General features: G+C 36.9%; 2 protein-coding genes across 17 annotated transcripts in view; one reads left to right on the forward strand and one right to left on the reverse strand.

Moving 5' to 3' along the window:
* Positions 1-292: 292 nt before the first annotated feature.
* On the forward strand, positions 293-2,593 carry LOC120637914. The gene has a single exon (XM_039909980.1). The coding sequence runs from the start codon at positions 392-394 to the stop codon at positions 2,441-2,443; it is 2,052 nt and encodes a 683-aa protein (XP_039765914.1). The 5' UTR covers positions 293-391; the 3' UTR covers positions 2,444-2,593.
* A 991-nt stretch (positions 2,594-3,584) lies between these two features.
* LOC120637945 (ras GTPase-activating protein raskol) overlaps positions 3,585-17,966 on the reverse strand; it is a 213,909-nt gene continuing 199,527 nt past the window's right edge. For all 16 annotated transcript variants that reach the window (XM_039910023.1, XM_039910022.1, XM_039910021.1 and 13 more), the window contains 12 exons: positions 17,651-17,794; positions 16,095-16,240; positions 15,158-15,397; positions 13,935-14,134; positions 12,303-12,511; positions 11,046-11,158; positions 10,507-10,673; positions 9,157-9,399; positions 8,431-8,528; positions 6,068-8,084; positions 5,861-5,976; positions 3,585-5,565 (listed from right to left, as the gene is read on the reverse strand). In XM_039910023.1, the coding sequence (XP_039765957.1) occupies positions 5,316-5,565; positions 5,861-5,976; positions 6,068-8,084; positions 8,431-8,528; positions 9,157-9,399; positions 10,507-10,673; positions 11,046-11,158; positions 12,303-12,511; positions 13,935-14,134; positions 15,158-15,397; positions 16,095-16,240; positions 17,651-17,794 (3,943 nt within the window). In that variant the 3' untranslated portion in view covers positions 3,585-5,315. The remainder of the gene's footprint in view (positions 5,566-5,860; positions 5,977-6,067; positions 8,085-8,430; positions 8,529-9,156; positions 9,400-10,506; positions 10,674-11,045; positions 11,159-12,302; positions 12,512-13,934; positions 14,135-15,157; positions 15,398-16,094; positions 16,241-17,650; positions 17,795-17,966) is intronic.

Below are 17,966 nucleotides of genomic sequence, written 5' to 3' on the forward strand. Positions count from 1 at the left end.
TATTGATAATAGATGGCAGTGCAAAAAATAGTAGTATTATATTTTGATGTAAAAACCATTACAAAAAAATAAGAACCATAAATAGTCGTAAGGACTGCCAACCTGTGAAATGCGCATAAATTCATAAAAAAAAGAAATTTAAAGTAGGGCATATTAAATTTCAAATTTATTTAGTAATATACAGAACTACCTACTTAAAATATTGGTATCCTCTTTGCAAATATTTAAAAAGTTAAAATGAAAAAAAAACAACGTGTTATGTTTTCATATTGTATTGTTGTCAAATTTTAATTTAATATTTTTTATTATATATTTTCCAAATTGCAGTCAAATCAATTGATTGTTTTTTCTTTCACTTTAATTATAGAGACGGGATATACAACTGGAAAAGATGGTGCAAACGAAAAATGGATACGAAACAAGTTATGAGGACCGCAAGCAAAACCGTCTGCAAGTTGTATATAGGCGACAAACTCAAGAAAGGCAAATATTCATGCAAGACCTTAAGGAAATTCGCCGGCAAAGAGAAATTCGCCTTTTTAAAACGATGAAAAATCTAATAGGTCCGACGTGGTTGCAAGCCCTGAGTGTTTTGCAAAGAAAAGCCTTAGACACGTTAGAATTTTCTATCTATCAAGATTTACTAGAAGGACGGCCAACACGAACAGCTTCTTTAATGAAAGAACTTGGACTATACCCTAGACCAAATACCGTGGAACTTATGACTTGTGTGTACCTAGGTCGTAACGACCCGAAAGAGATGCTAGCGCAACTGTTCCTCACAACATATGGACATCCCATAGAAGGAAAAAGATGTTATTACAATCTTAATGCAAGACTTGTGTTATCTGGTATTTTGTACTTGGGACTCGAAAATTTACTAGAACTGCTAAGACTAAGATTTCTCCCTGATAAGGAAAAAAAACCTCCTAAACCAAAACCGAGACCCCAGCCGCAGCCGCAATTAGAATCACCTTATTTGCAAGAAATGACTGCGGTTTTATACTTGCGACCAAAAAGAAAACCTTTTCGGCCGGCTCCACTTCCAAATTTGGACGATCTCAATGATCCGTACGAAGAAGAACCGCCGATAGCTAAGCCACCTCCCCCACCGCCACCACGTCCGCCTCCTAAGAAGAGGCTCCCACGGAGTTACTGCGATAAGATAGCAGGAGTTATGAATATAGAACCATATTCTACCATTACTACAACTCATACTATAAAGACCGTTACGCAGGGAAATCAATTGCGAAAGACTAAGGGCTCCAAAATGTCTATTGCATTAAAAAAATCTTATGGTATCAGCGTGTCACGTTCTAGTAGAGGAGATAAAAGAAGGAAAAGACTCACTGCACCAAACACGGGAATATCCAGTACACAGTATACAATAAATGGCGTTAGTAAAGTACATGGCAAAAAAGTTTTCGTACTCGGCAACGTTTCAACATTACCTCCGGAAGGGGATCTCATAAACGGTGGGTTTAGATTAATAAATGGAGAATATATCAATATACATTGTGGTTTCCGGGGACGACCACCACCACAGAAACCAGGCATATGTGATTGTGTCACGAATTGGCAAGATGCTGTTTTCAAGTATGTCAAAGAAAATAAATGTCGCTGCGGTCACCTTTATGATTATGGAAACGAAGGAATTTTTCCGCCCGAGGAAATCCCGTACTTTCAGAAGCCGTCGAGATTTTCGCCGTTTCAATTTAACTACCATACTATTTATAATTTAGATGAAAAACAACTCTTTGTTGAGAAGAAATTTAAAAAAATTTGGGATACCGATAGTACACTTCACATTGGTGACAGTGCTGTGATTGAAAAGAAAGACAAAAAGAAGAAGAAATTCAGACGTTCATCTGCAACTTGTCTAGGACAAAATCCAAAGCCTGAAGACTACTTAAAATGTGCACTGCGACAAATGAGACGTTTGAATATAGCGGCTAAATTACCTGATATTCATTTAGTCCCGGAATTAAAAGAGTGGATGAGGTGGCGTATCTACGGACCTTTCACCAAATCTGTTAAGAAAGATATGTTAATAAAGAGTTTTATGTTTTGGCAAATATACTGTGGTCTTGAAAAGAAAGGTCTTGGTCATGTTTATCCAAAGCAAGACCCCAAATACAAAGGCCTTACGACATGGAAAAATAAACAAGATTTAAATGACAAATTTCGAAAGTATACTCTGAAATATAAACTGGATTTGTATCGGACGTATGCCTATAGTACAAATATACTGTGGCCGACTATGTTTCAAGCCGAATTTCCAAATAAAAAGTTTCGTGAAATCTTCTTTTCATATCTATTTTCACGTATAGAAGACTTGCAACTAATGCACCCGTACAATTCAAGAGAGGCTGCGGAACGCGCAAATATATTGTCGAAAAAGAGATATATCTGCAAGCCGGATGGTGCTGAGGAAAAAGACTAATAATATCATTGCTCAAAAAAGTTAATGTTGCATACAAATAAAGCTCATAACTAATTGTAAATACTGTATTTTGTCATCTCAATGCTAATGTACATAATTGATGGATGGATAGGATGATAATATGTTTCATGTAGGTACGTTACTACCCGAACCCGTTACAGAATAAATCGCAACGAATATTACGTCGAAAATATTATGTAACTTTGCATTTCAAAAAGCAAAAAAGAAATATCGCGTGCTATTGAAAGATTGTTAAATAACAGTAATAAGAACTTTTAAAACAAAAAACCTTTTTTTTATTTAGTTGCAAACCTTTGTTTCTAAAAAGATTAAATGAATTTAAATAAAATAAATTCTTACATCGGTGTAGTGTAGCCCGCCAATCCGCACTGGAGAAGGGCATAGAGTCTATGCTCCAAATACTGAAGAGGGAGTGATTAAGATTATAACATCGTACTGACCCAATATAAGAATACTAACTTTGCAAAACAAAAATGTTCATTTATTGACATCCTAGTCTGAGCGACTATCTTCACCTCACGCAGAATCTGTGTAACTGCTGCTGCCTTGGTTTTAAATTGAAGATAGTAAGGTTCAATTCGTGATTAAAATACTAAAACTTTTGTTGGTTTAGCTTTTATATAATAAAAGCGCAGTAAGTGTTGAGTGGCCGAACCTAGAACGTGTAGTACCCTCAACAAAATAAAAGTGTCAAAATAGGTTCTATTTTACTATGATTTTTCAATATAGTATTGCTTGGTAGAAACGATACGTAGTACACGTATGTAAATAATAAATATACATAGATGCTATCGCGAACTTTTTTGAACATATGTCGTGTGTATCGTGAAGGCATCGTTCGTAAGAAACGATTTCGATAGACCGTCTTTTTGTAAATCCGAGTCCCACGACAAGTTCTTTTCAGTTTCAGGTTAATGTTTAGCCTATGACACTCCACATTAACTTAGCTTTCTTTTGGTGATATAATTTTGAAAATCAGTTCAGTAGATCCAGACATTACCCCTCACAACGTCACAAACTCTCCAACATTACCTCTTTATAATATTAGTATAGATTCAGAATTAATACTCACGAGGACATTTATAGTTCCTTAGGAATGATTGGAAATAAAAGTCTGTAATATGCAGGTAATCCATAATTTAATGTGACAAGTATATTAATAAATATACCCATTTAGGTATTTTACAAAGTTATGGCTTAAAAATATTTTTTTCACTGAAAAACAACTAAGTTGTCGAATCTATATAGATTGCAATACATAAAATGAATTTCATACATAACGAATATCGAATTTATTCAACGCATTTCCGAAATGCACACAAATAATTCGATCATTTAGGTATTATAATTTTATTTTTATTCTACATTCACACTATAATACTCGAAAGGTATTAAAAATATTCTCTTTTTGCAATATCGGTCCACTACAAATAGGCATATTTGCTACAATATTATCATACAAGTCTTACATTATTATAAAATCTATAACACTTTAAAATATAACGCTAGAGGTTACAACGGGTGCTTATATCCCACTACAACTCTAGACAAATAAAAGTTGTGCAGATACTAGTAAAGATATTTTATAAGGAATATAAAATAATAGGCAGTAATTTGCCAAAACAAAGTACATAATCGTTTTCATGAAATATTCAAATAAACTATCTTGCCTAGTATCTACGCCATATACAAGGGATATTCAACGTCTTTGGTATCATTGTTACAAAAAAAAACAATCATTGTCACTTGTGAAAAGTTTAAACCAGAATTATTAATAATACAAAATACTGATACAGAACGAAATGTTAATGTCAGTTAAAGCATTTTACATTAAAACTAAAGAAACAACATTAAACAAAAACACATAATGATAGAGTAAACTGTTAAAGTTATGAAGATCAATTATTACAAATAACAATTTAAAAATTGCAATACTCGCAAAATTACAATCTTACGTTAGGTAAGTAAATATTAAAATGAAAATACAGTACGTATAATATAAATAAATTTGTGCAAAATTTTATTACCGAAATATGTTTAAGAAACTATTCAATAAAGACATATTACTATGTTGGATTCATGAGAAGATAAAATATAAAACAGGCAAAAAACAGTCAGACACATAGTATTTATTAATCCTGTTTCTACACTAAAGAGAAGTATGAGAAGTCTGTAAAAAACGTTTCTAAGAAATAATAACAAACGATGACAAAGTTAAGGCTGATGGCAGTAACAGCTTATTGTATAATATCACTGGCAACACTCAATTATTCTGCATCTTCATGGGATTGAAATTCATATACTTGCACGCTACGATATAAGTTGATGTGCGTAGTTGACGACTTTCAGATATTATTGGCACAATAAGGGCGTAATTCTCTGTATCCAATCAAAAAAAAAAAAGATTAACACAGTACCTGTGGAAACACAACTACTGGATCAGATTTACTTCTTAAAATCGTTAAAATACGAAATGTTCTTTCTGATGTAATTTCATACTTATGCCATTTGACATAAATGTGACGTCACAAATTATAGTTACGAAAAAAATGTTGGAGCGAAGATAGAACCAAAGCAGTGTTTAAGTATTAACCTTGATTTTACGTGCCAGCAACGTACTATGAGATCCACTCACGCGCATGCATAAGAATGGTGCGGAACACCGGTCCAACGAGCTAAGATTAACAAATGCTTCTTGGTTGGTTTGGACCCGATGTGTATGCAACAGAGAAAGCCCATCTGTTCGTCTCTTCTACCTGCGTACTTCATACAAAGGTCACCGTCGTACGGGTTAGGTCACATTTACGCATTTACACCATACATATAATCTATGGAAGTATATCTATATCTTTCATATCTGCAGTTCCTGGTGAGAATGTTGCGAGTGGGGGGAGTGGGAGGGGTTGTGATTGGCGGGGTGCGCAGGTGCGGGGTGCGGAGCGCGTTGTTGGAGGTGCACGAGTGCGGACAGGAGGCGGGTATTTGCTTCGTCGAGAGCTGCGATCCGGTGCTCTTGCGCCTCGATCACACGTTGTTTGTGCGATAGCGCGGCGGCCATCTTGCGTTGCTCTCGTCTTAACTCCTCTTCCACGCAAATTAATCTGCAAACGGAGATTTTATTTTATTATATCAGTTCACTCTTCAATCGTTTCATTAAAAGAAATGCTGCTTTCATTTTGAAATTGTTTGACAGCTTTCGATTAAAAGGGACTTTTCTCCACGATTGTGATTGTGGGTCCTATACGTAAAATTTATAACATCTTGGGTTAGAAAATAATAATCATCATATTACATGCCTAAACTGTAATAGGTTACACGGTCAAAATTTAAATTCTTGTTATTTGAACCTAAAGGAACGTCGGATAAAGAGATAAAAAAGATAAAAAAGATGATTACCTCGAAATAATAGCCTTCATCTTGGCATCTGTGTGATCTTGACCTGAATCAGTAGGACCCAAACGCCCTCTAAGAAGTTCCACTGAACATTTTAGCCTCTCTATTTCACGTTCATACTGAAACCATAAATATATTTATGTTATTCACATCAAATATATAAAAAAATATTCATAAGGGCAAGAAATATTTATATTAATATATATTAACCTGTTCAATGGTTCGATGGTGCTTAGTGCGACGTCTCCCAGTCGTACTGTACAGCGTTTCATCAACTTCGTCCGAGCTATCCGTTAACTCTCTCGCAGACTCTAAGCTCAGTCGTCGTTGAAGCTTGTCTCTTGTGTCTCTCACCGGTAACTCCCTCTCACTTCTCACTGGCGCCCTTTCGCTAGCTTCACTAGAATGAGACTCCCTGCTAAATACTCGAGAGGGCGAATCCCTCTTTTCTCGAACTCCATAGTAATCCTGGTGTCTTTCTAAATCTTCATTAATTCTACTACTAGATACTTTCGCACCCGAGTACGTTCTATCCAAAGGATAATTCTTCTCCGGAATTGTGGTTTCTGTCAAGAATTTTTCGGGTGAATTTTTTGAGTTCTCCATGTTGTACAAAGCCTTTTGACTTCGTGATATTTGTAACCGATACATCTCTTTGTTTACTTCCTCTACGTTGGAGTCAGATCTACTCATTGGATAGCCAGAGTCTGTTGAAATGTGGTGTGGTTTGCTTTCGTATAATGATTCCCCTCGTTGGCCGAAGTGTTTTAAATTGAGCTGATTTTGATTAGTCGAGTAAGAGAGCATAGGATTTGTTCTAGGCATTCTTGTTTTACTACTTTTTCTTAAGCTTGGCGAATTACTTGAAGATTCGTCATCTCTTATCCTAGGAGAGTGATTATGGTTATTGTTACTCCTCTGGTACAAATCTTCGTAATTACAATTATCTCTGGTGAGCTTTCGGTGGGTAGCGTTGCGATTCTGTTGGTCATAATTTCTACTATCGTCGTTGAAATTCGTAGAACCCTCTTCAGAATTTGTCTCCACGTTATCTGTGCTCAAACCCTCCTCATCAATGGATGAACTGGATGAGCCACATGGACATCGCTTGGAGTTTCTGTTTTCATTAGTTTTTTTTATTTCCTGCGACTGTCGATTATCCTCCATATTGTAAACAGGGTTTGTAAAAACTAAGGGAGCTACTTTCGTATTAGCGTTAGTATTACTTTGAACGTTATCGGCGGTTGTAAAGTTTTGGATACCATATTTCTGAATATCGTACTCAATTTTTTGTTGCACTGGGCTCTTTGGATAAAATTTCTCGTTTTTGTTATCGTAATACTGCTTCTCTCTTTGTTTTTGGTAATTTAGCTGTGAGTAGCGGCTCATTGGCTGTCCACCATTTTCATAAGGCTGATGGTGATGAGTTGTATTTTCAATGGGACTAGAACTCTGGCTGTATGTTGCGATACTCTGATATCCAGAACTTGCAACATTTGACAACCCACTGATGGATACATTCGAGCCGTTATTTGTGTAAGAATTCTTGTTGCCGTTAATAACGTTATTATTGTTCGATTTTGACTGTGATATGTTTTTCTTATTCATGAGCTTTTCATCAACTATATCAGAATCGTCGGCATATTTCAAGAGATCTGACAATTCATCTAGCGTTGAAGTCTCTTTTATAATGTTTTGCATATCGTTAGCGCAATAATTATGGTTGATACTATCGCTACTCGGTGACCTTTCAGTGCTGTTATAATTGGAATTATTGTGATAATGCGTTTGTTGCTGATTAAAGTTATTAGGTTTATATCTCTCCTGGAACCTTCTCTCTAAGCTTTCGTTCAAACCGTTGCTTATGCCTTTAGGATATTGATCAGAGCCAAAACCTATCTGAACGACTTTCAAGTTGACGCAATGTTCTTGATTATTATACTGTGAGCTATATCTGTCTGGGTTTACGTTCTGACTAACCGGGCTCGATCCGTATCCATTTCTTGGAAGCGTCGCTGAGCGTAAATTGAAGCTGGGTGATTTCGAAACAGTCACATAAGATCCTTTGTACTTAGATTCTTCAGCATTGGACTTTGATGGACTTATGTTGAACTGGACACCATTTTTGTTCATAATAGGTGAGCTGTGCGCAAAGTTGTTATTAATTGGACCGTTTACTGGAACATCAGGATTCAGTTTAGGTGGCGTGCATGTGGGATCATTAAATCTGGAAACAAAAATGAGTATTAAATTATATTATGAATTATAGTGTCTCCATATTATTAACAAAAACTGCCTCGTTGGTCTAGAATCCCGAGACCGTCCCACAGAAAATTTATAGTTTTTCTAGTTAAAAAATTTGTTTGTTACCGAGTACTTCTCAGTACCAGCCGTATAAGGAATATTTTTTCTTTAAAGAGCACGAAAAGCCATCGATCCCAGTCACTAATTTTGAAAATATTTAAAGTGACGTGTTTAACCTTTATATTCATCTCTTCTATAAGAAACTCAGGCCTGTGTGTGGCCACTGGCCAGGATGTTTCCGTGATGAAATAAATAAAATGAATACTCACCTAAAGATATTTTCACCCACTGGAGCAGGCGGTCCATTGTCATTACTCATCAGTCTTTTGCTTAAATCTTCCAAAATTTCAGACAATGGATCCAATTCCTAAAAAAATATAATCTTTAAATTAATCTTATCGACTTCATTCAGAAAGTAATAATTATACAAAACATATTTATAAATCGATCTCCATGTTTATAGCTTACGTATTTATTTTTCCTTTACTAATTAATTTATTCATTTATAGTTACAATTACGTTGTTCCCCATTAAAGCAACTTAATTAAATATTGCATAAAGATAGCTTATATTCCGGAACATAAGATACTCTTTATCTCGAAAAATCATATGGAAATCTTTTCCGCCATTATTTTTAAACTCATGCGTTTATAAAAAAACAAAGACGTAGTCGAGGGTGTCAGGTTGATAATTTTTGGAAGGAGTTCAACCTTGTTCCACGTCAATAGTAAACCGTTTTTTTCTCGAGCTTTTTCGATACAGAATGATCAAAGAAGATAGAAGATAAATGATTTATTTTATTTTTATTTATTTATTTTGTGGATATAAACATACAGGACCATAATTAAATAATAGGTGATACAGATTTGTAATACCAAAACCTAATTGTTTCCCATGCTAGTTTGGTACTTATAACATTATTATAAACCGTTGGTTAAAAAGTTGGGTATAGCCGCATATAAAGGAAAAGAGTAAAGATAGGTTATGTTACACACCTGTATTTTACCCGCAGGCAGTTTAGGCAAGCTGTCCGCTAGCAGAGCATGCAGCGTCGCGAGTTGTTTGCCGAGGTCCACGTGAGGGGCCCACTCGGGGTCTGCTTCCACCGCCATCTCGTTCTTAGAGCTTTCCGATCCCGCTGTAGATCCTTGTGATGCTGAGGAGTTGCGCTTGCTGCCGTCTGAGTTCTGATGTTGGGACTGACTCAACTGTTGGTGCTGTTGATCCTGCGGTCGCGTCTGTAACAAATAAAACATTCAAATGTATAAAAAATCGTGGAACGATTAACTCATAGGACCATTTACCAGATGTTTACTTCCAGACCGACAAACTTTTTCATTCTTTTTTTTATTGTAAATATAATATTATAATTAATTATCATAATACAATATTATAATAATAATAATGTTATTTATTAACTTAACGTTTTTTAAATGTGTAAAAAGCAAATAAGGATGTTGTGTTGGTACGCGTTTTTCTGTTTTTTTTTTATGGTTTTAGTAGATACTTATTTATATATTTATATTATTTATTATTAGGTATTTTTTTCTTTTAATTTAAATGTTTAAATAAATTTATCTGTAAATAATTTAAAGGAAGGAGCAAACTGAAAATCAGCGCTATGCATTGTTGTCAATGCACAGCATTAGGCTGAGTTTGCGGCCATTTGCTCCAATATTAGATATCTAACTGTATAACTGTTTTTTTTATTTATAATACTTTGTTTCTAGCAATGATAAGGCAATAAAGAGATTTTATTATTATTATTATGAAATGGAATGATTTAAACAATAAGTATATTTGACGCCAACGAAGCGTCTTTGCTTTATGCCTGGCAAAACTTGCTTTCCTCTCATTTGCTTTGCTTAAGTTAGTCGTGCTCCTTTTAAGGTCATATTTTATAACCGATGACTGAAACCGAAACTTGGTTTACAAAATGTGGGAAATTTCCACTTTATGAGCATAGATTTCGACGGTTTTTCTTTTATTTGAAAGGTAACTTAAAGTTCTCTCTTATCAGCCGACGAGGACTTTAGGCTTGATGAGCTAAAATATCAAAATGCATTAAATTGCTCACTTTTAGATTTCTTTCAGTGCATCCCCATTTGGAACAATAGTTCCAAAAAAGTTTGTGCTCGCAAGATCTTCTGTTCAGAGCACATAATGTAACATAATTTTCAATAAACATTTATTTTCTGATTGGTTCACTCTGGTCATATAAACGTAAACGAAGCATTTGGTTGGTATTACTTTTATGGCCCTAGAAAGTGGAATCCTTAAGTTTGCATTAAAGTAATTTTTCAATTACAGGTAGGAATTCTGAACGTATAAAAAGAGAAACTTACCGAGATTGCTCTAAGGAATGCCTTCATGTTGGGCGCTTCTTGCTCCAGGAAGTCGTTGAGAAACTCCATGAAAGCCTCCTTGCCTTGGAACCGCGTGAAATTTGCCAGTGTCTGCAGTGTCTTCGCTACCAGAGTTAAATTACGGGCCGCGCGTTCATTGGGGTATTCTGTAATAAAAAAATCAAGCTAGTTTTTAAACTAATCTTTTACTGGCGAAAAACTGTATGTAATGAAATTAATTTTTTTTTTTTAAACAAACCGGGTCAATATCTATATATATTAATAGTAAGTCTCAGTGCTCAAACAAATAATATTATAAAGAAGCCAAATTTGTTTTTTTTTCGTTTGTAATCGATTAACTTAAGAATACTAAAATTCTATACAAAACATTGATCTCTTATTTAACTAAAAAAGAAGTCATATACCTATCTATCACAAATAAGCCACAATAACGCATTTTAAGCCATCAGTTATTTAAAAAATTTAAAGTTGTTTTCATGTTGAGCACAATTATACAATTAAAAGTCACTGGCACTCACCGTGAATTATTCCAAAAAGACTTGGAGACAGAATTGCGGGACAAAGAAAACGGAGAAAGATGGAAGCACTGATCAAGTTATCGGATATATCTTCTCGGCCCATCGATGTTAACCTGAAATAAAAAATAAGAAAATTAAGAATATTACGCCCTAATTACATGCACGTGTGACGTGAGGCTTAAAACCCTTCTCTTTGCCACCAATCCTTACCAGGCCAGCGAAATGGACTAATGCCTAAACCCTTCCCATTGTGGGCGGAGACCCGTGCCCTAAAAAGGGCTGATTACACCTCCGCCTCCGGTTGATGCAAACAGGGCGGCACCAAGTGCAGAAGCCCTAAGAAGTGTTGCTCTGTTCATAGATGGGCCCTCAGGTAAGCCATCTGCTCGGTCTGTCATTTGTCAATTGTACTACTACTAAGAAAATAAAACACACAATCATCACATCCTACTATTATACTATCGTATATTATATATATCTACGTGTACGGTATGTATAATACAAACTGCTTCATAGATTTATAAGCGTTTGATCGACAAATATTTTATAAAGCTTTTACAACCAATTTAAGGCCCGTTTTAAGAAGTTTCAGATGTATGCAAAAAAAACGCGCAAAAGAATACTCGCGCGTTTCTATTTGTGATGAAAAACGTTAGCTCAGATTCAGAAAAAACAACAACTGCTCGCATGCAGCGCAAGCTATTTGCGAACAAGCGCCATTTGACGGGCGATTGGCGCAGTTTGCAGCGACCCTGCTTTCTGAGTACAAGGCCGTGGGTTCGATTCGCACTACTGGAAAATGTTTGTGTCATGAGCTACGCTTACTTTGGGGCTAGATGGCGATGTGTGTATCGTCATTTATTTATTTATCTAGTTACATTTATGTTTCCAATTATAACTAGATGGCGCTTTTTTGATTACTTTCTAACTGCAGTAAACTTTCACGCGATTGAATAGGTAGACGTCGGTAAAATTTCACAATGACAATACACACATCGCCATCTAGCCCCAAAGTAAGCGTAGCTTGTGTTATGGGGTGTAAGATGCCTGATAAATATTTTTATGAATTATATACACTACTTAGAATATAAATATAAACACCCAGGCACTGAAAAACATTCATGCTTATCACACAAACATTTTCCAGTAGCAGTATTCGAACCCACCGCCTCGTACTCAGAAAGCAGGGTCGCTGCAAACTGCGCCAATCGGCTGTCTAACAATACTAGACAATAGGCGCCCAAGTTAGTAACTCACCTCTCGCGGAAAGTAGCAAAGCAGTCTCTCAGTGGCGGAGGGAATCTCGGCGCTGAGGCGGCGATGGCACGCCAAGCGAGCGATACAGAGTCGCGCAAGGCCGCCTGCTGGCGACGTAGCGCCGCCCCACTACCCGCTCGCAGTGGATCTACTTCACAGTCTGTAGCGGCTGTACCGGCCGCCGCAGCCACTGCCTCCCCGAGTGTATCCTGTGATATTTCGATGACGTAACAATAGGCATGGCTTTTTTGTTTATTTATTTATTTATTTATTAATAAATAAATAAAAAAAATTGTGATTGTGAACATAAGATACATGAAGTGTACAAAGGAAAGCTTATCTCTGTAAGAGATCTCTTCCAGATATCCCAGGATGTGAGTAAGATGATTTAATTGTGGTATAGGTCAAATAAAGGTACAATATAGTAATATTATAATAACTACTAAGGATATGCAATATATCTAAATATTAACAAAATTCTACGTACTAATACAATAAAATTTAAATATATATCTATAATAAGTAAACAGTGATAAATATACTATGACGGTAGATAATGCTCCTTCACATTGTGTTTAAAAGAGTGCACCGATAAGCAGTGTCGAATATGTTCTAGTAGTGAGTTCCAAAGGTGTGTAGCGTGGACGGAGAAAGATTTCTGGTAGAAAATTGTATTATATGAAGGGACATCAAGATGATTTTTTTGACACGCAAGGCCACAAGGGTCTCGTTGGCGGAAGACATAGCTTTGTACGCTCACACAAATAACCGGGGGAAGAAGAAATATAAAGGATGTTGTAAAGGACAGTTTATTATAGACTATAGGCTTTGCGCCGTGTGGTGATAATCAGAATACAGTTCTTACCACCCACCCCTCTCTTCTCGCTAGTAAGAGGTGAAGCGTTCGGGCTTCGACTACCAGTGGCGTGTACTTAATACATGCACAAAAGCTTTGCCTACCCTAAAATTTTTGGTATAACTTAAAAATGCGAAGGATTTTTCCATTTTATGGCATCTTTGTTCTTTATGTATACCCTGGTCGAAAACCCTGTGCACGACACTGTCTACTACCATTTACAATCACCCATCCGCCTGTCCAGCGCGAGAGCAAACCCACCCGTTGGGAGAGGCCATTAGTCCAGCAATGAACTGTTATAGACTATTGATGATGATAGACCTTTAACTAGCGACTCACACCCGACAACTCAGCCCAATATTAGGCATTTGTCACTCCACGCGTAGGCACGATCTACCCAAAATTAGACCCCACAGAGTTCCTTCCAGCTTGTCATATGTTCGGATTCATATCTTGATCAAAACAACATTCGAGCTTTTTTTTAACGCGCGTACGTTTGAATAAGTATCTATTAAGCTCAGATTCATTCTGTTTTGATTTTAAACAAGCTAATTGCTTGTTTTAAAGATGTTGGCTTTGTATTTAGTTTAAGCATTAAATTCGCTACCGAAATATTCTGTACGACAGGCGAAAAGGCAAGACGTCGTTTTGAGTGTGCTTTTTTTCAAACTGACTTCTCATGAGTCTTTTATAGATTTCACTAGTACTGAACGCTCATAACTGCACTCTGCTCGCATCGCATACAAACTTTTCGCTAACTACGACGTTAAACTAACCTGCAGATATTGATCGCCAACCAGTTTGAGGTATGCCTCCATGCTCTTGGTGGCGAGCGAGTTGCCGCGGAAGGTGAGCGAGTGGTCGCCGGTTCTGCGCACGTCTAGCGCCACCACGTCAGCCAGATAGCGCGGCGCCAGACCCGCGCCCGCCATACACAAAACCAGCGCACAGCCTATGTCTTCTTTAGCTTTCACTCCTGGGGACAAGACAACAGTCAGCTACTGTAAGATTTCTTGTTAACTATCGTCACAACCAACTTATCTTAAACCCGTATTTTATATGCAGTGCTAAACGTAAAAATTTAACAGATTTACTCCGGAACAGTTCGTTAATTTGATAAGTTATACGAGGAGTTTAGGTCGCTGTATAAGTTGCAAACTTAAAAACAATGTATGCCAATAATACTCCATAAGAATTTAACCGGTGTTCGTTCCAAAGGTTTTCGTTAATTTGATAAGTTTCAAGCTCAAAAAAAATGTTTGTAACATATTGGATAGAATAAGCCGTTACTTTGCGGAAATCCATTATATACCTATTATGAAAATCCATGATATAAGATGTTGACTTTACAATGAACCATCATTGTAAAGTCAACATCTCCTGAGGATGCTCCGGTTTAGGAGCGATTCTTCTGCTTTTCGCAGAGTATAGCAAATTAAGCTTAATTTTCATAATGTTTGTAACGTCTTGTATTTGTAAGAGTTTTTGCAAAACCAGTATGTGCGTGCTAAAACATAGTGGCTTGTTGGCTAGGGATCGGCAGAAAAACAACACCCACGATATGGCTTGTTTGCATAAGGGAGAACTTTAAGTGGCCCGTTAGAATTACTCCAAGATGTTGATTTGATTCGATTTTCGGATGGACACTTGCCGATAACCACCTGAGGGGTTGCTACGGCGTCAACGGGGGAGTGGGGCGAGCGCGAAAGCTCGCCATGAGAAGAGCCCCAGGGCTCGACGACATCGTGGAGGAAGTGGGAGACGTCGACCCGACGGTGCCTCCTACGTCCAAGATGTTGGAACTTATAACTGATTTGAGGTAGGTACCTACTTAAAAGTGACAATAGTTTTTCGTTATGTAGTCGAACAACCCCGCATCGTGGTCTTAAGGGCAGAAACTCGACGTACTCGACGCACTAATAGAGGCATTTCGAGGAGGCATTAATAGAGAGGCGTTAATTATCGGCTCTTACTGCGCAGGGGACAGTGGAACATTTACCTATGACGGGTTCGAGGTACTCGCAGAGACGGCGGTAGTTCTTCTTGAGGTAGTCGAGGAATCGCGCGTAGTGGTCGAGGGGCAGCACATCGACGCACTGGTAGCGGCACTTTATACGCAGTGCGGGCACAGGTGCGGGTGCGCGGCCCGGGGACTGCGGCTTGTCGCCCTCGCTCACCGGGTACCACCGCTCGTTGAGGTATCGTGACGATACGTCGTCGACCGGGATACGTACTGTACCTGCAAACAAGTTTTTTATCATCACAAACTTAATAGGTAATAATAACCATAAAATAACCCTATTAAGCAGATCTTTCATGAAAAGATTCATATAAACGTCACTTGTCTTATGTACTACCTTCCTATACTGCCTACTTACTTAGAAGTCGAAAAAATTAATAATATCTAATAATTTATTACTACGTTATATTTATAAGAGCTGATCCCGTCAACAAACTGTTCTACAGTTTACGAAATGTTTGTAACGTTACATCTAATTGTAGTAGTAATTTTTTCTGAAAAAAAATATCAACGGTTCACTGTAGAGCACGGGTCTCCTCTCGGAATGAGAAGGGGTTAAGTCCACTACGCTGGCCATGTGCAGATTGGAAGACTTCAAACGCCAATAAGGGCTTTAGATGGTATCCTTCACCGTCGAAGCAAGAATTGCTTAAAACGCACATACTCGTAACTCCGAAAAGCTATAGGTGCAAGCTGGGAGAACTCGGTGCCCATGTCTATTTTCTAACGGTTCCGATAGTTCTATGTAACATTTAGTTGAAAAGTACAAATATCATGAGCTAACAAAAATAAGCACGATTAAAACATATGCGAGCTTCGCTTAAGATTACCTAAGCGAACCTAACCTATTTGAACACATTTCAAATGTATGTTTCGTATGAATACGAAAAGAGATATGTTTGTATCATTTTCTTACCAACAAGGGCGTGCTTGTCCCGTTTGCGTGCTCGTCTCTCAGGTTCTCGGTAGACGTTTACGTGTATGGCCCTCACGGCCGGCAGTCCACTAAATTCATACACTTCGCCCCAGAAGCACAGCTCCGACTTTAGCTTCGAAGACGACCTGGTTAACGACAAGAGGAGTTCATATAGTAAAGAGTTTGGCTTATTCAACATCATCATATCAACTCATTGCTAGCACACTACAGGGCGCGGGTCTCCTCCCACAATGAGAAGGGGTTAGGGCCGTAGCCTACCACGCTGGCCCAGTCTGGGTTGGTGGACTGGGCCAGCGTGGACGGATTGAATTAATTTGACTTATTACGAATTTCCACAGGGGGTTAAAAAGGGTAATATTGATGTGCTTGCACTATTTTCGGCATTAAGGGTTCTGATTTTAATGAATAAAGTGCGATGAAGATAAGAAATCGCGCAAATAAACATCGCCTTAGCACTCATAATGTAACGGTTTAACGATTAACGTTTGCAATAGTGCAGATCCGCCATTAAGGATAACTTAAGTATCGTGCGGGAATCAATAAGATTTTGTGTTTTTTGTTTTCCAAAAGAAAGGAATGTCCGGTTAATAATAGATAATTATTTATTCAACAAAAACAAAATTTGCAAGCGATGTTAAAGGTACTAGTAAGTTAGGTAAGTGATCTAAAGATTATTTCCCTTAATGAAAAATTAAGTTACGAAAAATAGATGAAACGGCAAAAAAATAACGACTAATGTGTTTTTAATTATGCATTATGCATTGTGGACGAAATAGTTGAAACTACTTTATTAGATAGTGTTTGCACACCTAGGCCCTGTTAAATTCTATAAAATCAGTCATCAACATTCTTTACTTCCAATTCTTTAGTAAAATTTAAATCAAGAGTTTGGGGTGAACATTCTTTGAATAATTGGCATTGATTTAATTTTTTTACCTTTTAATAGACCAAGGTGGAGTTCACGCTGATGCATAATTCGAGATAATTATGTAAACGACTGTCTGCTAACTAGGTTCGTTACTACCAATTATACAACCAACTATATTTACGCTATTGCAAATTTTTCTTTTTTTTATACGATGAAAAGTTAGATTTTGACTGCGATTTTACCTATTACTGTAATTTATTTTTTGTAAGCGTAATTCTTATCTGTTCTAACGCGACAGTATATAACTTGCTAGCTTGGAGGTACATATATGACAGAAGACTGATAACTAGCCGCTGCTGAAGTAGCTCATCAGACCAAAATTTAATATAGCAAACCAATTATTATAATAATAAAACAAAAGAGTCAAAAAACAATTATTCTATGAATTCTCGGCATGTAACTAATCGTTTCAGGATCGTTTTTCATCGATTAAATAATCTAATCCTCGCATAAAAAAGCAGCTATTGATTCATACAAGTTATTTGCGTAAACTGCAATATTCCAAATCCTGTGGCATATTTTCTTTGCAAATAATATAAAAGCGTCCCATGATAAAAAATAAGCCTCTTTCTCGATTAAGGTTTTTAAGAAAAAGATTTTTACTTACCTCGCATATAAATTATCATCGAGCAATATTTCGCAGTAATATCGTTTCTTAGGTGGGATAGCCTTAGCTTCCAGTAGCCATAACTTCACAGTCCGCTCACAGCGTCGCGTACGAATTTCGTCTGGCCGCGCTGCTTGTCTTAAACTGAAATAAAAACATTCACTAATTAGATAAGAGAACTGTTATTATTTAATGAATAAATTTGGACAGTTTCTACACCTTTAATTCATAGAGAGCGGGAATTCAATTCCAAAAAAACAGGACAACCGAATTTTTGACCATTACTTATTAATATCATTACATTTATTTTGATAGT

The sequence above is a fragment of the Pararge aegeria genome, chromosome 4 (genome assembly GCF_905163445.1).
Source record: "Pararge aegeria chromosome 4, ilParAegt1.1, whole genome shotgun sequence".
Classification (NCBI taxonomy): domain Eukaryota; kingdom Metazoa; phylum Arthropoda; class Insecta; order Lepidoptera; family Nymphalidae; genus Pararge; species Pararge aegeria.